General features: G+C 41.4%; 1 protein-coding gene across 1 annotated transcript in view; it reads left to right on the forward strand.

Moving 5' to 3' along the window:
• Positions 1-1,089: 1,089 nt before the first annotated feature.
• Positions 1,090-22,790, forward strand: part of kcnb2b (potassium voltage-gated channel subfamily B member 2b) — a 126,036-nt gene continuing 104,335 nt past the window's right edge. The window contains exons 1-2 of the mRNA XM_079660912.1: positions 1,090-1,121; positions 2,033-2,716. Of these exons, the coding sequence (XP_079517038.1) occupies positions 2,135-2,716 (582 nt within the window). The 5' untranslated portion in view covers positions 1,090-1,121; positions 2,033-2,134. The remainder of the gene's footprint in view (positions 1,122-2,032; positions 2,717-22,790) is intronic.

The following is a 22,790-nucleotide window of genomic DNA, read 5'->3' on the forward strand; positions in this document are numbered from 1 at the left end:
ACTTTTTTTATCATAATTCTTTTTTTATCATACTTCTTTCAAGTCAACGTCAACTTTATTGTCAATCTTTCAGTTTGTTTGTGTACAGACAGACAGAGAGATCGAAATACCGTTTCCCACAATCCCGAATATAAAAACAAATGTATATAAAAATATGGGTGCCAATATGTAGGCCTATATACAGTCAAGGACACATTTGTACATGTGCACACATTAAGACCTAAATAAAAACACAACAATCAAATATACGTCAAAGTCACTTCAATATCTTTGAGAATGTATATTAGAAATATTAGTGCAAGCCACTTAAGCTATTTTATGCTGTAACAATGTACATCTCCCCTGATTCTGATTCTGATCCTGATAATGGCACGTTTTGTGTGAGTGTTTAAAACCTCTCTACTTATTTTTCCTACAATGTGGAAATGTGACGATCTGGGCTCACTCGGTTGTGTTACGGAGTGTAATGTGCAAAGAGAAATATTAGTGCAAGCTACTTAGGTAACATTAAGCTGTCTTTGGCTCTTTTCTACTGTAACAATGTACATTTCCCCACTAAGGTATTCTGATTACGATAATGGTTCGTTCCGTGTGTGTTTAAAACCTCTCTACTTTATCCTCTTATTTGTTCCTATAATGTCGAAATGTGACGATCTGGGTTCACTCGGATGTGTTACGAGTGTAATGTGCTGCCCAGTTGCATTAGTGTTTTATTGGGAGGATGTGGCGCAGGGTGCTCCTCCTCGTGTAGTGTGCAGCGGGACACTCTGCAGATTATCCCGTTCATTCCACTCTCCTTTTACGCGTCTGCAGCACAGTGATTCAGACCCTCCGGATGTAGGAACAGGCAGGACTGCTTCCACAGATGGAGAAACCACGCCGGTTCTGTCGCTGTGGACATCAGTAGAGGAAGATATTCACGGTTTCCTTCTTTCTCCTCCTCTCTTTTCCACTCGTTTTTCATCAAATATGTGGGACGCGCGTTCTCTGCGAGGCGTCCGCGGACTGCTCTCCTCCTCAGTGGCCGCTTGACCAGAGGGGGATCCCGGCTCCCTTTCAACCCTCTTCTCCCCCAAGGAACAAGAGGAGTTTGCATGCAAAAGGTGGTTTATCTCGGCAAGGTGAGAGAAACTGTTTTTGTGTGTCAGTTTCTGGACTCTTTGAACACGTTGCGGGTGCAGCTTGTTTTAAGACTGATACGGGGTTGGATTTAAAAACACCTACAACAGAAATCGCCTAACAGGTCTGCAAGGCTTTGAGATTTATAGGACTGCAGAACAAGTTAGGAGGAATGGATTACTAATGCGATGCAGCTTTAAATCCAACACACTCCTACTCACTCTGTCCCATTTGCATAGTGAAATAGTCTCTGTAGTGGCCAGTGTTTGCTACAGAGAATCAGGCAAAGTAAAAACTGTTGCATTCAAGAAAATCCCCTATCTTCAGTTTGAACTATGATGTTAAGCCTGGCTTCTAATTAAAATGGTAACCTGCCACCATTTATGATTAAAGACTCCAATATGTGCAACTTTTTATATCATTTTGAGGACTTATCCAAGAGCAAAGGGCTTATCAATCATTCAGTTCAAATTAAAAACCCTCCACAGTGGGTTTTTTTTATGTGCAAGAGGTTACATTTGTCAGAAAATGTGATTAAAAATGACCTCAAATGTATTAATGTAATCATACAATGAGAACACTTGAATGCATTTTGAGGTCTATTTTTGGTTCACTTGCTCCCTGAGTCCTTCTCTGAGCGATGGGACTGCATAGAGAGCAGGTTTTCCATGGCTTCACTACACAGCAGTGCAGTGCAAAGCAAAGCAGCCATATTGACTGTTAAAACTAAATCATTGATTGTGTCTAACACCTCCCTGCGATGAAAGGATCAATGACGCTGTGCGGCTGTTACTGCTTATGACTGATATGTTAAGTAACAGGTGTGTCAGGAAAGTGATGATATCTAGCCGCCTTGAAAAATGCTGAACACTGCAAAATGTTAATCTCATAACCTGTCTCTTTGTTTCCTCAGCCATGGAGGGACTTCCCTAAAGAGGATCCGACATAAATCAACATTCTTGGGACTTTTTTATTTTTGTTTTTTTAGAGTAACATCTCCCCCTTTTCCATCACCATGGCTGAGAAGATTGGACCGGGGTTGAAGTCCGCGAGCATCAGGTCCAACTCTTCTCTTCCCCCCGAGCCCATCGATATCGTCCGCATCAAAGCAAGGTCTCGCAGAGTTCGCCTCAACGTTGGGGGGCTGAATCACGAGGTCTTATGGCGAACTCTGGACCGATTACCCAGGACTCGCCTCGGGAAACTCCGAGACTGCAACACCCACGACTCCCTGATGGAGGTGTGCGACGACTACAGCCTCAACGAGAATGAGTACTTCTTCGACCGCCACCCGGGAGCTTTCACCTCCATCCTGAACTTCTACCGCACGGGGAAACTGCACATGATGGAGGAGATGTGCGCCCTTTCCTTCGGCCAGGAGTTGGACTACTGGGGGATTGACGAGATCTACCTGGAGTCCTGCTGCCAGGCGCGATACCACCAGAAGAAGGAGCAGATGAACGAAGAGCTTCGCAGGGAGGCGGAGACGATGAGAGATCGAGAGGGCGAGATCGAGTTTGATAACACCTGCTGTCCCGACAAGAGGAAGAAACTCTGGGATCTCCTGGAGAAACCCAGCTCCTCTGTGGCTGCCAAGGTAAGAAACCGAGACAGCAAGTGTGATCACGCGCCGCCCCCATCTCACATTCCCCGAGCACGGATCATAACACATTACAAGCACACCTATTAAAGGCCTATACTCCCACCTGTAAGAGATATCCACGGGCTCATGCGTTTGAATGTTAAACACTGCACTGTACGCTCATCTGAGGCCATCTGTCTGACTCTGTCTTCTTAATAGCAACAGTTGATGGATTGATACAGAGAAAGCTGCAGTCTTTGGGTTCCTGTGTGTGTCGTAATAGCAGAGAATGAAGTAGATGTGAAATCACGGTGAAGTCAAATGGAATCACTGCAGGAGCTAGATTTAGACTCGATTTGTTTTGACAGAAGTTATTGGCTGAGTCAGCTTTCTTTGCCGGGATGAAATATGTCGATGTTCACCAGTTAAGCCTCTTTTCTCGTGCAGTGGAATTACATGTCAGTGTTGAGCTGTTTCCTCATGAAACGTGGACAATAACCGGGGGTTTTCCTCTCACACGTAGTACACAACAGCAGAGAGACTTACTGGACATATGATTGGTTCAGATGAGGTGTGGTGCTTGGGCTAAAAAGCCATGACACGGATTTCACCTGTTTTAAAGAACCGGTTGTTAATTTGGTTTTAAACAAAAGAGTCTCTTTCTGTTACTTGATTTTGCTGCAAGGATTTGGACAGAAGTTGTTGAATCTCCAGGTGTTTTGGTCTCAATGTCCCTTCTTCTTCAACCCCTGGATGTTTGCTTTCTTTTGGTTTTTACATTAGCTGCGGTAGAAACCTTATCAAAGACTTGCAGTGAATTCTCCGTACTCTTTTCACACATTGGACGTCTCACAGCCTTTGTACTCGGGAGCTTTCCTATAAAATCTGTCTGACGCACAATCCAAATTATTCTGGCATTTGCGTTCTCTTATTAATGCATAGATCTTTTCCAGATTGCTGTGAATGCATGAGTGTGAGTGAAATGATTGGATGATGACGTGTTTTGCAGGTGCATCAATGAAAACTGTTGGTTCTGGTTTTGGTACATGACGTCTGGCCAGTATTGTCCAGTATGTCCTGGTGATGACATCTATATGACTCCTCCTCCTCCTCCTCCTCCTCCTCCTCCTCCTCCTCCTCCTCCTCCTATTCATCATCCCGACCCCCCACTCTGAATCCTCAATTAGTGCGTCAACCTTTACGAAATCCAATCACTGGTAATTTAGCTTTCCTCGCCTCTCCAGTGTTCTGATCCCATCATCGATGCAGTGCAGGGATTATATTCCCAGTCAGAGGGTCATAAACACAGGGTCCAGTGTGTGTGTGTGTGTGTGTGTGTGTGTGTGTGTGTGTGTGTGTGTGTGTGTGTGTGTGTGTGTGTGTGTGTGTGTGTGTGTGTGTGTGTGTGTGTGTGTGTGTGTGTGTGTGTGTGTGTGTGTGTGTGTGTGTGTGTGTGTGTGTGTGTGTGTGTGTGTGTGTGTGTGTCTGCTGTACATGTGTTGCATTGTTTCGGCTGTTTGGAAATCCTTCGAGATTTAATTTCAGACCTCTGGTGCCTCGTGCTAAATTTACAGCGTGGTAGTCAGCTTTCAAAATGACAAATATATTGTAATGGCTCTGACAACATATGGTTCAGATGAAGGAATAACAACTAATTTAGTAATTTATGACTTGTTTTAGCCTCTCTAAAATGGAGATTTCATACTTTCCTTGGGTTTATAAGATATAAAAGTAAATATATCTGGGTTTGGATCAACAGAAAGACATCCCCTAGGACTTGGATATTTTTGACTATTATCTAACTTTTGGTTGAGTGAGTTGCAGTTCTGATGATATGCCACTCTTCTCCTCCTCCCTATTTTATTCCTGGCTTGTTTACACTAAATCAACGAGCGATTTGTGATTGACAAGAACCCCGCCTCAGCGTAATAATTTCATCCCGCCTCCAGCTAGGCGAGAATCGATTTGAAAGAGGTCAAACTAACCAAGTCAAACCGGGTGACAGCAGCGCGGTAATTTGACACGCCGTGTGATATCTGAAGTGATTTACCTCAGATCATCCTCCATTACTGCTGACCAGAGCTGGGTAACAATACATTATCCGGATGAAGTATCGAACAGATCGCTCTCCTAGGGGGGGAAGTAGTGGAGTACAAATACTTTGTTACTGTACTTATGTACATGTTTCTGGTATCAGTACTTTACTCCATTATATTTTTAAAACAAATACCTGTACTTTTTACTTCTTACATGTTGAACACAAATACCTGTACTTTCTACTTCTTACATGTTGAACACAAATACCTGTACTTTCTACTTCTTACATGTTGAACACAAATACCTGTACTTTCTACTTCTTACATGTTGAACACAAATACCTGTACTTTCTACTTCTTACATGTTGAACACAAATACCTGTACTTTCTACTTCTTACATGTTGAACACAAATACCTGTACTTTCTACTTCTTACATGTTGAAACACAAATACCTGTACTTTCTACTTCTTACATGTTGAACTCAAATACCTGTACTTTCTACTTCTTACATGTTGAACACAAATACCTGTACTTTCTACTTCTTACATGTTGAACACAAATACCTGTACTTTCTACTTCTTACATGTTGAACACAAATACCTGTACTTTCTACTTCTTACATGTTGAACACAAATACCTGTACTTTCTACTTCTTACATGTTGAACTCAAATACCTGTACTTTCTACTTCTTACATGTTGAACACAAATACCTGTACTTTCTACTTCTTACATGTTGAAACACAAATACCTGTACTTTCTACTTCTTACATGTTGAACACAAATACCTGTACTTTCTACTTCTTACATGTTGAACACAAATACCTGTATTTTCTACTTCTTACATGTTGAACACAAATACCTGTACTTTCTACTTCTTACATGTTGAACACAAATACCTGTACTTTCTACTTCTTACATGTTGAACTCAAATACCTGTACTTTCTACTTCTTACATGTTGAACTCAAATACCTGTACTTTCTACTTCTTACATGTTGAACTCAAATACCTGTACTTTCTACTTCTTACATGTTGAACACAAATACCTGTACTTTCTACTTCTTACATGTTGAACTCAAATACCTGTACTTTCTACTTCTCACATGTTGAACACAAATACCTGTACTTTCTACTTCTTACATGTTGAACACAAATACCTGTACTTTCTACTTCTTACATGTTGAACATTTCCTGGTCTTCTCTAAAGAAGAGGGACCAATGAAAACGTTGTCATGTTGCCGTTGTTCAGCATGGAAACATTCATTAGCTAACAATGACATTATTGTTCTATTAATATAAAGGGAGGTCAGGTACTCTTTAAAACAGCTGCTAGTTATGGGTACTTTTTACTGAAGTATTATAATTTAAGTAAATTTCAAAGTTCTTTACTTTGACTTGAGTAAAGAAGTTTAGTCAGTACTTCTACTTTCACCAGAGTATTTTTAAACACAAGTATCTGTACTTCTACTTGAGGAAAGGATGTTTGTACTGTTGCCATCTCTGCTGCTGACCTGTTCACTTTGGTTTTGGGGGAAGCCTGTGAAACCTTAAAGGGAAATCCCACCCTAATGCACATTGACGTTCTGCTGAGTGCTCGACGAGGAGAACTTGGAAGTGACTTAATGTCCAAGCCCTCTGAACGCACCGAGGTTATCCACACCTGAGAGAACATTTCAAAATAAACTGCCGGGGCGATCTGCTGTCAAATAGCAGCTCCCCGAGGTCAGGGAAGCCTATAATGGGGGCACTGAGAACCCTTCAAAAGCCCTTGACCAAAAAAGAAAATGCCATTACTAGTCTGGAACACAGCTGTGCGCTTTCATTCAAAGCAACCTGAGCCCTTTGTCCAATGCAATCACTGCCTCTCTGCTGCAATCAGATATTACAGCCCGTTATTCAGCTCTGGAGCACCTATGGCGCTCTCTGCCCTCAAAAGAAATGTTAATCACAAGAGCTCTGACATTTTTTTCTCAAGGGTCAATCAAGCTACCTTCCTCAGTAATAACGCTCGTGCACGCTTTGGGAGTTCTGAGAAGACCTCACGCAACGGAGAGAAAATAGGGCGGAAACTAGACATTTCTTCCTTAGATTAACGGTTTATAAAATATCCGGAAACGGTGAAAAATGTCCGTCCAAGTTTCATCAAAATCCACGGCTTTAAATGTCCTTATTTGTCGGATAAGATCAAAACAGATTGTGAGGTAAGAGAGAGAAGAAAACAGGGGCTTTGTGTTTTATCCAGAATCATTAAATAAACTGCATTGAGTCAAACGAGGCGGATTTATCGGACATTTTGAGCTTCTTTGGTCGTTATTTCATTCCTCTCAGACACTAAGATCAGATAAGAAGTATTTATTGATCGCAATTTGGGAATGTGTTGCGTTGCAGCAGCAGAAAAAGACTGCATTGTACAATAACAAATTAAAAGACTAGGAATAAACAAGAAAACAGAAAATATAAATGTTGAATTAGAAATGTACTTTCACAAAATATAAAGCAAGTTATTATATATGCATGTGAGGGATGGAATATTAAAGATTAAATAGAACACAAATGTACAGTGAGATTTGAAGTCCAAGAGAAGCTATGGAGCAGAGATTTGATATACAACTTTCCCAAAGGCTTTAAATGTCCATATTTGTCGGATAAGATCAAAACGAGAGTTGCAGTCATGAAAGTCACGCCTCAGGATGCTGAGCTGGATCTTTGCAAACCTTCCCCGATGAATAATGAATGAAATGGTCATAACAAAAAGGACACGGGCTAATGCAAGGCTTCTCTGTGTTAGTGTGGACTCTGGGCTGAGTGTGGTTATTAAGTCATACTTGAGTCATAGGTGCGTAGACAGGGATTATACGGTTACATGCTGATTTACAGAATCACGTTGCCCATAGACTACATGTCCCACAATGCATCTCAAATTGAACTTGTTTCTCAGAATCTGAATTTTTTTCTTCAAAATATTCCCATTTTCTCAGAATCTGACTTTTATTACAAAATGTCACTTATTTATTTTTTGGATTTTGACTTTTTTCTCCAGAATTTGGCTTTTCTTTTAAAATCATTTTATGACATTCTCACTGAAGAGACTTGCAATTATTTGCCCCAGACTTCTGCTTTCAGACGTAGTTAATGATGAAGTTATTACCCTATCTGATAATAATCCAATGCAGAGGCAATAATGTAATATATTACATTATTTTATATATATTAAATATTTATATATGTATTTTTATATAGACTTATATATAAAACCGGCCCTTTGAGTGCTACCATGATGCTGATGTGGCCCGAGATTAAATTGAGTTTGACACCCTTGATCTAAAGTAATCAGCACTTTGGAAACAGGGCTGAAACAGAGGGGATTATGGGTAATGCTGCAATGATCTGTTTGGTGTTCCAGCCAATCAGACACATGTTCTGGATATATCTGAGACCTGTGATATTGATGAGAAACCATATAATAGGGGACTTTTAAATGCACTAGTACTCACAACTCAAAGTGTAGGACTTCACTTGGAGCCGCTTGACTTAAAAATACTTCATTAAAATACGTCAAAGTGTGTCATGATTTCATAAATGTCCCTTTTGTTGCTCCATCAACTGATGCTATTAATTCCCCAGCATGACGCTGACACTTCTCTGCTCTCTTCTACGCTCTGTTGTGATTGGTCAACAGCTTAGAGATGTCCCGCCCCTTAGCCTATCAAGTACAATGTGTTGAAGCGCTAGCCAATAGGAGTGTTCCATAGTGATGTCACAATGTTCTAGAAGTAAAAAATGGAGTCCAATGGGTAACTAACTGTATGACACACTATATAACCGTAAGCCCTCGCCCCTCTTCCACCTGGCTTAGCACTTTTTTACTTTTGTTATTATCTTTACTTGCTTGTATTATTATTATTATTATTATTATTATTATTATTATTATTATTATTATTATTATTATTATTATTATTATTATTATTATTATTACTACAGTTAAGGGAAAATAGGGCTTCTTTAGAGAACGGACGTCAAAAATTCTCGTCAACAAAGCGAAATTGCATTATGTAAAAGCTTTGGTTGAAATTGGGTTCTTTAGGACTCCAGACTAAATTCCTAGGGCTTAGTACTTTAGACTTGAGTGCAAAGACTTGCTCGTTGTTACTTGCAGAGCAAAGATGGGTCCCATGTCTTTTAGTGTGAGTCCGGATGTGATGCCTCTCCTCTGGGCTCTTGTGTGCAAACCTACAGGCGCTTGCAGTTGAAAACACTTAGTTGGATTTCCATCACTTTGAAAATACAACACAAAAACAATGTTTCTTAAGTGCTACGTCTCTGCTCTGCTCAGCTTATAGCCGCCGGTGAAGCGCCGTCATGTGCTCGAACATTATATAAGATTAGAGTGGCACTCTTGTTTACAGAATACAGGAGATGGATGCATTGTTTTGTAACTGTGGGCTATAATTTCTATTAATCCAGCAGAACGTGTCATGCTTGATATTGAGCCAGAAGGATTTGTGCTGGCCTGACCCTCTTGTGTTTACAATGAGTCACGGTGTAGTCGTACAGCAAATACGCTTAGCACAAGCTCATAAAAGGAAGCCATATCCAAATTACTGTAGTGCTGTAAGGAGCTTGAATAACACAGGCTTCTGCTTTTGTATTTTCCTGTAAATGTGTAAACATCAGTGCTGAATAGACGGCTTTCTTTTCTGTGCTCAGATGAGATCAATATGCAGGGAGAGTGAATAAATACCAGGACTTCCCCGCACAATTAGAGAGGGTTTCAACACATGAATCAGGCTGTGTGCTGGATACATATTATTTTTGCAAGAGCAGCATCTTTTTGTTTTGATTTGTGTCCATGCAAAGCTTCTAGATCAGGAACACCCCCTCCTTTTCAGAGTCTGCTCACTCTGGGAAAATAATGGCCGAGGATTCAGAGCATCTTAAAGAGATCAATGTTTCTACTCGCCAGACATTTCAAGTTGTGTTTTCTATGGGTCCTTCCCCCCTCCCTGCATGTCCAGCCTGCTCCTAATGTGGACGAGCACCATTACTCTTCCCTTTATCTAATAATCTAGTCTAGCTGGTGGGAATGTGGAGCTGTGGGCCTGCAGACTCGTGCTGTTTGTCCTCCTACGCTCAGAAGCAGCCAAGCTCAGTCCACTGCAGACTCTGAGGATGATGATGATGATGATGACACTAAGGCATTAAACAGCTCTGTAACACACACTTTAACACAAAGGCATATCAAACTGTTCTGTTTCCTGGATTACAGCCAATAAGGATGATGGGTTTTTAGTACGGTCTTGAGCAGAGGTGGGAAGTAGTGGAGTACAAATACTTCTTTAATGTACTTAAGTGCATTTTTCTTTCTACTTCTTACATGTTGAACTCAAATACCTGTACTTTCTACTTCTTACATGTTGAACTCAAATACCTGTACTTTCTACTTCTCTCATGTTGAACCCAAATACCTGTACTTTCTACTTCTTACATGTTGAACTCAAATACCTGTACTTTCTACTTCTTACATGTTGAACACAAAGACCTGTACTTTCTACTTCTCTCATTTTCCAAGCAGGCTGGTTCCTTTAGTCTGAATGTGTGTTTGGTGGGGTGATCATTATTATTTAGAGTCATTGCGTGCCTATTGATTTGAACACGATCCGTGTATCCATCATTTCCTGGTCTTCTCTAAAGAAGAGGGACCAATGGAAACGTTGTCATGTTGCCGTTGTTCAGCATGGAAACATTCATTAGCTAACAATGACATTATTGTTCTATTAATATAAAGGGAGGTCAGGTACTCTTTAAAACAGCTGCTAGTTATGGGTACTTTTTACTGAAGTACATTTCAAAGTTCTTTACTTTGACTTGAGTAAAGAAGTTTAGTCAGTACTTCTACTTTCACCAGAGTATTTTTAAACACGAGTATCTGTACTTCTACTCGAGTAAAGGATGTGAGTACTTTTGCCATCTCTGGTCTTGTGTTGTATTTTGCGAGGTTATGGGGAAAACTACTGGCACGATTTTCATGAAACGTAAAGGGAGGATGTAACATGTGCCAAGGGAGAAATTATTACATTTTGGAGTGGATCCGAATCACTGACTAGATACAGGCATTATTTTCCACTTCTGGAAACGCCTGGGCGGAGGTCTGTGATCTCTCTGTGCTCTTCCAATTAATTGCAGCAGTGGTGACATTAATGCAAAGTTTTAAATGTAACAGGATGTGCAAACTAAAGCTTCCTGTTGTTTCATATCTCTGCAGACAGACACTAACTCGCCATCCTTTCAGGAAGCATTTGGCCGTGTGTGTGTGTGTGTGTGTGTGTGTGTGTGTGTGTGTGTGTGTGTGTGTGTGTGTGTGTGTGTGTGTGTGTGTGTGTGTGTGTGTGTGTGTGTGTGTGTGTGTGTGTGTGTGTGTGTGTGTATTGATGTCGTTTCTGAAAGTGTGAGAGTCAAAAACAAAGAGGCCTTTAGTCAGCGTTAAATCCAGACTCCTGCACGGCGTTCGCCCTCAGGTCAACTGTTTCATTATCATCCTTTCATCTGTGCATGGATTGTGGTCCGTCTTCAGGGGGATAGATCGATGCGCATTGGCATTTTATGGAAGAGATGTTCTCAGTCTTCGCTTATTTAGTGAAAAGTTGCCCACTGCACGCTGACATTGATGGATGAAATCAGATTCTGGGGTTTGTGGGTCGTGAGCCTGTCTCGCACTGCAAAAATGTCAAATCTTGCTAAGTACATCTGTCTAATATCTAGTTATATGTCGTTACACTTGATATCAGACTTTAATAAGTGAAGTCTTGTTTTTAGACGAGGCATCTTTTTAAGTCAAAGTCTCTTAAAAACATCTTATTTTATAGGAAAATCTCCTTAAACTAAAATCAGAAAGCTGAACATGTCTAAGCATTTTTTTCTTTTGTTACAAATTCCCTGATATAGTTCAAAATCAGTTTTCAGCTAAATACAAGATCTCATTTATCTACTTATCCCTTCTTTACTTCAAGAAATCTCACCACACCATTTTGTACTTGTTCCATTTGCAGATTTGTTCACTTATTAAAAGCGAAAAGACCTTGTTTTTATTATACTTGTACTTCCAGCCTTTTTTCCAGTGCGGTGTTTTTAAGTCACGCTGACATCAACCAGATATTATTATTCAACTCTTATCTGGCCCTTTGCCATTTAAGTCATCAGTATGCATTAGAGCAGAGGAGTTTGTTGTTTAGGTGGACTTCTCTCTCCTGCAGACACACGGTTACATAAGCTTCCAGCGGCCTCTAATCACTGCAGCCGAGCGTTTAGGAAGCAGCGGCACCAAAATCCTCTTTACCCTGCGATCATAATCAGATAAGAGACAACCTCCTAGATTATAGGTGACATGAGTTCTTATAGTCGTGCATGGGCTGGGGCAGCTGCTCCATCATCTGGATGGCGAGCACTTTAACCCTTTCCACCTCCAGAGAGCACCTGCATCACCAGGATTATCTTAAACTGAGATCAATGGTTTCAGTAAGGGATGGTTATCACGCAATGCAAAGGAGAGAGCGGAGGGTGAAGGCCGGCCGTGTCAGATGCATATCTTTTATACTCCAGCTGTTTGATTTGGGCTGATTTGTTGAAGAGACTAAACAGGAAGTGGCAGGTTTTTAGTTATGATACGGTGATACTTTAATGGTCAGATGAAGTCTGAAATGCTCCTTGCATCACAGCAGCTCCATGTGTAACATCAACAGACACATATCAAGACACAACACATGAGAAACAAACGACAAACATTTAACATAACAGCACGATCAGTGAGAGCTGCTCAAAGAGCCTTCAGCGTGCATCTGATCTGGATTCAGCTCTGTATTCACTGAGAGGACTGAGGGAGGCTGTGGCTCAGTGGATGGTGTGTTGGACTTGGAATCAGGGGGTAGCAAGTTCGAGTTCCACTGCAGTCAGCATGTCGTTGTGTCCCTGAGACACTTCCCCCCTAATTGCTCTCTACTTCCTGCTATACAAACTCAAACAGACCAGACGCAGCATCTTGTAAGAAACACCATCTCAGGGTTTGTTAACATTTAACAACCTGTTCATGTGGCATACCCACTTAACGGGAAGAAACTCAGCTAACAGACGATATGAACCATTTTTACAGAAACAAAAACATCAAGTGTCCAAATCAACACTTAGCCCCACTGCAGTCAGCATGTCGTTGTGTCCCTGAGACACTTCACCCCTAATGGCTCCTGTGGGGATTGTCCACAGTGCTGAATGTTTGTTAGTCGCTTTGGATCAAAGCGTCTAACAAGTGACATGTAGTTATAGATTGACTGATGCTCAAAGGAGAAAGATACTCTTTAATAACACTGGTTTTGTATGTTTTAGGGGCGTGTGATATCTTACTTGTGTTTCAGTTTACACTCATGACGTAGCTGCATGTTCTTTAAGATTGTTGGTTAGGGATGTCCCGATCACCTTTTTTTGCTCCCGATCCGATTCCGATCATTTGATTTTGACAATTTGCCGATACCGATTTTTCCCGATCCGATCTTTATGCAATGCATTCAGAGAAAAAAAAAAAAAGCATTCAAGTTGTCCCTTAAGGTTATTTTTTTATTTAAATGGATATTCTATCCAACATGGATATAGCTTCTTTCTTTCACAGCAGCATTGGATCAGTTCAGTTGTGCAGCATTGGATCAAAACAAAATAAAGCTTATCAGTACTCGTTAGCTTACTGCTACAATTAGACACTGCGCACACTCTGTTGCCAGATTTGAGAGAAATAAGCAGGTCTATGAAAACAAGCCCCAAAGAAGCAACACATACATGATGTTGTGTAATTTGAAACCAAAACTAAGGCCTCAGGATGACTTTAAGACTTGAACATGGTCATTTTTGTTTTGTAACATTGAATAAAAAAAAGAATTAAAAAAAGAAAATTAAAATAAATCCGATCCCCGATTTTTTTGTCCCAATTCCGATCTTTTGAAAATCACGTGATCGGATCGGGACATCTCTATTGTTGGTAGCTATACCTACGAAAAGTCAAGCACTGTGACGTTTGAATACCAACCAAAATCTATTTGTGGCTCCGGAAATATCTGACTTTCGTGAAGGAGACAGCTCCTTGTGTTGCGTGTGAAGTTACCAACCACAACCACATCAACCAAATACCTTAATGGCTTAAAAAGTGGATATCATACCAACATCGTTAGAGGAAAGATTATTTGGGTGCATTTGATTTCTGATATGTGTGGCACAGATAAAAGACAAAAGGATGATTAAATCAGCAGGTCATATCATAAAAGCATTTTCCTAATTCAAAAAGCTTCTGAATGTAATGATGTCAGATTATCTCTGTGTTTAGAGGCTGGATCACATTTGAGTTTTTACAGCAGAGGTTTCACCAGGTCATGTTTCAATGACGGGAACACTCAAAGTCGTTGAAGACAAACCAATCCTTTAATTGAAACCACGTCATGTTTTAATAATTCCAACCAATCTCTCATTGATTCATGTGAGCAGCCGGTGGGAAACACACACACATCCTCTCCTTTCGCTTTGCTTATCACAAACCTCCCTCTGCTGCTTTCTTTCTTTCTTCCACTTTCGTGATTAGCAGAGAGGGAACTTTGCATGCAGAGGAATTACAGTCTGGACGCAGTTGAGCAGGCTTAGTGCACTCACCATGCATGAAGTGAATCATGAATGAAGACATCATTAAGTGAAACTCATGGACCAAGACCTCTGTTACTCAGGGATGGAAACAACAGGCGCTCTGAAAGTCAGCAGGACTTCAGGCGGATGAGAGAAATTCATTTTAACACGAGCACAAACAACATGGCCGATACAAGAAGAGGCTAATGAGAGGCCAGATGGTGCGAGAGGCCGGAAACCTCATTAGCATTTCTACTGTCATCCCCAGAAAACACCCCCTCATCTCCACAGTGGATTCATCCATTATGGGCCGCTGCAACTATGGATTATTTCCTTAATCTGCTAATCCGTCAATTATTAATCAAGTCATTATTCAGTGTTTAAGTTGTTGATTTCCCAGAGGAGGGATCTTCAAATTGTTTGTGTTGTCCAACCGACAATCACAAAACCCTTAAGAGGACTTAGTAAGAATGATAATTCTGCATTATTTCTTATAATTTAGATGCAAGAACTAGAGGGTGTTTGGCTTGTTGTCTTGAATAATGACTTGACGGGTTAATAAATTATGATTGCTGTCACCTAAGGGTATAATGTGTAACGTCCCCACTTTAAAATGTCCAAAAATGACTAGATACATGTTATATATTCAGTTAATGCACATTCATTAGCCCAGATGATACTTTGTTGATGTATGATTAGCCCATACTTGAACCTACATGTAGATGAATAAAGTAAATGTTAGTATAGTAGAGGGATTTAGTTGCCAGCAAAGAACACTTACATAATATTATGTTTTATATTAAAAAGGCTTGTTGGGAAAAAGTTAGCATTTGAAGTTGGTGTCTTCCTGATGTGTTCCTAATTCTCCGCTATGCTATTATTTAGTAGCTAACTTTAACTTTCTGCTGTTTGTTGCACAGCAGGGAGCAATTCTAATTTTTTTTAAAGTTGAAAACAATGCTATAAGAGCTGTTGGTAAAGGTGCATGCTGTTAAAAAAAGAAAACATGAGTAAGAAGAAACTTAAATCTCCATGGAGCTAACGGTAACTGCAGCCGTCTGTGGGTTCAAGATTACAATACAGGATTCAGTGATGGTTATTGATTACAGCCTTTGGAGGTGGGCATGATTCCTCACCCTTTCATTTGTTTTCATTAACTTCCTGAGTTGCTAATGTTCTCCTTCCTTCGCCTGTCCGTCTTTCCCCGTCTCACCTCGTCCCAAAGAGCCTCAGAAACCGACTCGGAGAGGAAGAGAGACGTCTCCCTAAACTCTCACAACGCCATGGTCTCTATGTCCTGCTTCAGTGAACCCTCTTTGCAAGACAAAAACACACACCTTTGCACACACACACACACACACACACACACACACACACACACACACACACACACACACACACACACACACACACACACACACACACACACACACACACACACACACACACACACACACACACACACACACACACACACACACAGTAGTGGTTTGTGCATTATGAAAAGAAAAAAGGACTTCACACACTTAGCCCATGTCCATTTCCACTAAACAGAACTTGCTGTGTGTGTGTGTGTGTTTGGGCTTGGCCAGGCTCTCACAGGTTACACACACACACACACACACACACACACACACACACACACACACACACACACACACACACACACACACACACACACACACACACACACACACACACACACACACACACACACACACACACACACACACACACACACACACACACACACACACACACACACACACACACACACACACACACACACACACACACACCTCTTTATCTGAAAGCCTTCTTCAAATTGTGCTGAGCCAGCGTTCAGTGTGTTCCACAACGCAGCGAATCTCTCTCTCTCTCTCTCTCCATACCTGTCACCTCCTCTCCTTATTTACCGCCCTCTCTGCCTCCCTTTATATTTCTTTTTCATATCAGCATCTCCGTGCAATCGTCATTCTCGCTCCCCCTGTCCCCTCTTCATACATTTTTTCGGTCTTTATATACCCTCAGAGTGAGTAGTGATCCGACGCGGCGCTCCATCATGTTGATCAGAGCCTTCATTGGTATTCATTGTGAGGGCTTTTGCACTTCATCACTCAGGTGTGTGACTTTGTTGGGCTCTCTACTTCCTGCTATACAAACTCAAACAGACCAGACGCAGCATCTTGTAAGAAACACCATCCCAGGGTTTGTTAACATTTAACAACCTGTTCATGTGGCATACCCACTTAACGGGAAGAAACTCAGCTAACAGACGATATGAACCATTTTTACCGAAACAAAAACACCAAGTGTCCAAATCAACACTTAGCCCCACTGCAGTCAGCATGTCGTTGTGTCCCTGAGACACTTCACCCCAAATTGCTCCTGTGGGGATTGTCCACATGTTTGGATAACAGCGTCTAACAAATGACATGTAGTTATAGATTGACTGATGCTCAAAGGAGAAAGATACTCTTTAATAACACTGGTTTTGCATGTTTTAGGGGCGTGTGATATCTTACTTGTATTTCAGTTTACACTCATGACGTAGCTGCATGTTCTTTAAGGTTGTTGGTAGCTATACCTACGAAAAGTCAAGAACTGTGACGTTTGAATACCAACCAAAATCTATTTGTGGCTCCAGAAATATCTGACTTTCGCGAAGGAGACAGCTCCTTGGGTTGCGTGTGAAGTTACTAACCACAACCACATCAACCAAATACCTTAATGGCTTAAAAAGATTTCTGTGGAAAAATTGTTTGAGTGCATTTGATTTCTGATATATATATATGGCACAGATAAAAGACAAAAGGATGATTAAATCAGCAGGTCATATCATAAAAGCATATGAAACAAAACACCAAGCGTCTAAATCAGCCCTCAACCCGTTTCAAACCACTCTAACAAAAGGGAAATACTCTGGCAGTCTCCCTTGACCAGGAGTAGAGCTGTTGTAGAGAAAAAAAGGGAAAGAGTACTCAACTTCAATTGACTTTGTTGCCTCGGAAAATACCGTGTTTTTGCGTAGTTTCCATGGGGACCGCTGTGTGCCATGGTGACTTATCGACACCCGGGGAGAAATACATCGTTATCCAATCTGTGTGTGAGTTAGAGCAGCTGGTGGTTCAACCCCCACAGAAACACCCTGATGCAAATGTTAAGGGGAACACTGACGTAGAGATGCTCTCAAAATGTATGTTTCTCTGCTCAAATCTGCCGTTTGTGACATTTTTTAAACAATAGCTCTGCACTGAAATCAAATCAAATCAAAACTTTATTTGTATAGCCCAATATCACAAAACACGGTTGTCTCAGTAAGATTGACAGATTAAAAACAAACATTGTATATGATGGAGTTACAGCAAAATGACAAGATAGTGTGTGGAATACAAATAGAAATAAAACAAGACAAAAAAAATACATATTTAATTAATTAACCAACAAAAACGTAATAAAATGAATACCATTAAATGCCAGCTCTAACTGAAGGCTTTGTTAAAAATGTAGGTCCTCTTAAAGATTTGGATAATCTCTGCCTCTCTGATTAAAACAGGAAGTTGTTTCCAGAGAAAAGGAGAGAAATCTCCGGTTATTGAGCAGCAGAGCTGAGCTCACAGTCGTATTCAGTAAGGAGCCGCTGTGACGAGAAGAGAGAAATAATAACTTTCATTTTACTCGCTCAAGAATCTGATCTCAGAGCTGGGTTCAAGTTGTAGGAGAGAGATCATAGGTACGAAGAGAAGTTACTGAGTTTAGGAAGGGGGGAAATTGTCAGGGTTGAGTGAAGCAGGCAGGACCCAAATGCAGATTACACAGAAAATACCTTTATTTCAAGGTTTACACGGTGACAAACAGAACACTACCCCGTGAACACAGCCACAGACTAAGAAGGAACCAACAATGACAGACAGAAAAACCAGAACTTAAATACACACAAGACTAATCACACAAACCAGACACAGGTGAGCAGGGAGGAGAAAACACAGGGGCACCAGGTGAACACAGTCAGGTAATCAGGCAGGAGGGAACACAGACAGACAGCAACAGGCAAGACAGGGGGTGAACACTTTCCAAAATAAAACAGGAAACCAAAGACAGAAAAAGACAAAACACAACACAGAAAGATCGTGACAGAGATTAAGAGAAAAGACTCAGGATTTGTAAGATTTCAAGAAGAATACTGTTCTCTGAGATAAAAGTGGTAGAAATGTTTTTATTTTGGATTCTGTAAGGTAGGACACACCTGAGATCATCCATGTGTGTGAACGTGCCTTCTATAACACATAGGTTTGAGCAAGCTCTCTGATTGGTCAATAGGCGTGTTTGATTCCACGATCAAACAACGATCAAATAGAACGTGCCTAATCACAAAGTATCCAGTGGCCTACATACGCCACTAGCCTACCGAAACTACTTCCATGAGCCTACATCGTGTGGTTTCCATAGCGACGTTTACCTACGCTACGCGTTACACAAACCATTGCGTCAGAAGCACCTGCATACAGCGGCTGGCGGAGGCAGGGTTGGAGGCCAGAGAAATCATCGCCATGAAACGGCCACTGGAGGAAAGCTCTTCCTATAACGTAGTCCGACCCGTGAACACCACAGCGCCACCTGCAAAAAAGTCTGGCATGGAGTTCATGGAGAGCTGTTTCAAGAATTGCACTTTTAATGGCAGCATGAACATCCACCTTCATTCTGAACCCAAAATGTTTCAGCACCATGGACAGCCTGATTTGATTTGTTCCGCTAACAAACACAGTGATTACTCAGATGTTTAAATAGCCTAATTCAAGAATTGTTTTCAATAAATTGGTTAATGATATATTATTTACTATAATTACCGTAATTTTCGGACTATAAGCCGCGCCTTTTTTCCCATTTTTCGACATTGCGGTTTATATAACGGTGCGGCTAATCTATGAATTTTTCCAGCTAACGGCCACTAGGGGACCTCCTAAATCTATGGATTTTTACAGCTAACGGCCACTAGGGGACCTCCTAAATCTATGGATTGTTACAGCTAACGGCCACTAGGGGACCTCCTAAATCTATGGATTTTACAGGTTACAGTCCACAACCTTTAACTCTATGGGCTCTATGGCCGGTCTGCACCCCCCACCTTTAAGCGGCGGCCTCCAGCAGGAAAAGCTGGAGGCCGGAAAAGAGTGAGACAGGTAGCGCTCAAAAGTAAAAGTTGAACCGAGAGTGGTACGAGAGACAGAACGAGAGCAAGACAGACAGACATTACGAGAGCGAGACAGTTTGTCCCCGTACCACTGGTTGAAAACCACTGCTGTAGATCACTGCCGGTACGTGCGCTGGGAGCGCACCGTTTAAGTTTGAAAGTTGAAAAGTGTGTGTGTCTGAAACGCTATGTGATACAGTACAGTTTACACAGCACATGTTCTGTAGCTACTATTGCACTAAATGCTAACACTTGAATACGTTATGCAAATATGCAACTTGTTTGTTGAAATGTTAATAAATGGGAGCTTCCTCAAACAGCCACCTCTTTCCCGACAATCCCCTCTGTGCACGAACCCTTACATATGGTAATGAAACATTAAAACACCTGCGGCTTATCGTCCAGTGCGGCTTATATATGTACACATCATTCAATTTAGCTGCTGCGGCTTATATTCAGGTGCGCCTTATAGTCAGAAAATTACGGTATATCACTAACTGTAAGCGGGCTAGCAGGAGTTAATTGATCGGCTATCGTTACCATGGGAACTACTTGCTAGGAACTACTTTCTGACGGAGATTAACTCAAGCAGAAAGCGTAGGTTTGGGAGCAAATTAGCCCACACTATGAAATTATTTTACGATATTGTTGATTACAATGATAGTTTGTGTAATAGAATCGCAATCATACACTTGAGGCCGTTCTTGAACGTCATTATTGGTACGACAGTGAGGTCCGTACGCCTGTACTGGAGTGTATGATTGCTTAATTATAATATTTACAACTTTAATTTTAATAGCGAGAAGCTGGAAGAATATATTCTGTAAGACAGCGTTTAGGGCCATTGTGAGTCAAATATAATAATACTTAGAGAGCTGAGAGAGGGGCAACGCTCAGAGAGAACACGTAGGATTTCCAAGGTTTACGTTTTGCATTTACGGGAAAAAGACTTGTATGTTTTGCAAGAAAAACACAAATTTGCAAGAAAAAAGATTTGTTTCTACTTGTCGAGACACAACATGGCCTCATGTCAACTCTGCAGCACAGAACCAAATCATATTATTCTCTGAAATTTGAATCTGATGTGATTTCGGCTCGGAATCAGCGCGTAATAACCATCAGTACTGGGACCTTGAGGAGACATTTCCTAGAAGAAAAGGACATATGGATGAGATGATATTGCACAGACGACAGATAAGATTCCTCCTCACTGCATCGTGTCTGTTTTCCATATGTCGTGTGATGAGGTTCATCCAACCTCCTCGACATAATAGCAAACACTACGAGGTTTGTGTTTAAAAGAAGATCGACTCTCCAGCTGATCTGAGGCTCAGCAGAATCAGAGACTCTCTTTTGTGGAGTGTGCAAGCCATTCATTAAACCCCTCTCCTCTCTGAAGGACTCTCTGAAGGACACTCTGAGGACGCTTAAGAGAAAAGAGACGGAGAGCGTGGATTAGTGAGAGGTGCAGAGGGGAGAAGACACTTGTTAGGATACATGGTGACGGAGCAGAAGTTGATTGTGATCGGGAGCAGAGATGGTAGAAGTACACACATCCTTTACTCAAGTAGAAGTACACACATCCTTTACTACAGTAGAAGTACAGATACTCGTGTTTAAAAATACTCTGGTGAAAGTAGAAGTACTGACTAAACTTCTTACTCAAGTGAAAGTGAAGAGGGCTTTGAAATGTACTTAAGTAATAAGTAGTGGAGTAAAGTGCTGATACCAGAAACATGTACTTACAGTAAGTCAAGTTTGATTTGAACTAATCTACTTCCCTGATGGTGAGCACACGTTTTCCTCTCTCCTCACTTTTCTCTCGTGTCATCGTGTGGCTGTGCTGCCAGCTGTTTGCTGTCTCCTGCACCGCGGGAACCCACAGAAGAAATTATTATATCTGTGTGTGTGTGTGTGTGTGTGTGTGTGTGTGTGTGTGTGTGTGTGTGTGTGTGTGTGTGTGTGTGTGTGTGTGTGTGTGTGTGTGTGTGTGTGTGTGTGTGTGTGTGTGTGTGTGTGTGTGTGTGTGTGTGTGTGTGTTCTGCTAAGCCACAGGAGGTCCTCTGTACTGACCACAGTAGCTCTGCCTCGCTTAAAATTATTTTATACTCCTTCATTTTTCCAATATTTGAAATGCATAATGCAACAGATTCATGTTAATACTTGAATTGAAGAGGCCCTATTGAGCTTGTTAGGGTCGTCCCTCTCCTGTAGTGTGTTTCGGAGGCTTTAGTGCATGTCAATGGTCTGCAAAGGCTAACATTCCTGTGTTTTAAGGGTACAAATATCTCAGGATTCCAACATATTGTTTTTACAAATGTCCACATACGATTTAAGTCCTTTTTCTACAACTTTGACTGAATCACTGAATGTGGTGCACACTCCTCCTGTAACCCAAAAGTCACAGCTTTGATCCCTGTGTGTGAAATATCAGATAAAAAATAATAACTTTATTATTTTCTCTCCACCCCGAGTCGTTCAGTTTTAATCCTCTCCATTCATAAAGAGTGGGTGATGTGTGCTGAGCTGCAGCCGTCCATCTGTGCGCGGTGAGGCGAGTTGATCTTAATCAGATTATCAGGCACAGCAGGAGAAGATCCGGTGGAGCGAGGGCACTCCGGGACGAAGATCCCAGAGCAGGTGACCCGTGTCGGTGTCAGGAAGCAAAGGAGTGACACCTGAAGTGTGTGTGTGCAGCAAACACACTGGTACGGACACTTGGGAAGCCCTGCATGTCAAGATACAGCACGGTGCTCCACTTGAGTATCAGGAAAGATGTGGTACACGCTGCGAATTCAAACACAAACACACTGTTGTCTCTAGGCAACAAGAGGACTAAGAACACTTTTGAAAATATTGTGTTTATTGTTCAAAAAGTGGTGACATGTTTTACTCTCCTGGGTGAAAGTCCCATGTTTCTTTGACCCATCATTCCTCACCTTTGTCCTTCACTAACTCTGACTTATGAGATGATCTTGAAGGCAATGTAAAGACTGAAAATGTAGAGTAGTGAGAGAGGCAAAAAAGCCAGGAGGGAGGACGCTGCAACCGCTTGGCAAATAACCCGCTCCCTATAAGCTTATTCTCATTACCTTATCCATCTTTAAACTACATCACCATATTCTGCTGCGGATGAGTTTGCACTGCAGTCATTTGAAAGCCCTGCTGTGTCTCATTCAGTTGCTTCAGAGTGAGTTGTGAGATGATCATAGA

The sequence above is a fragment of the Notothenia rossii genome, assembly GCF_949606895.1.
Source record: "Notothenia rossii genome assembly, chromosome: 12".
NCBI classification, from domain to species: domain Eukaryota; kingdom Metazoa; phylum Chordata; class Actinopteri; order Perciformes; family Nototheniidae; genus Notothenia; species Notothenia rossii.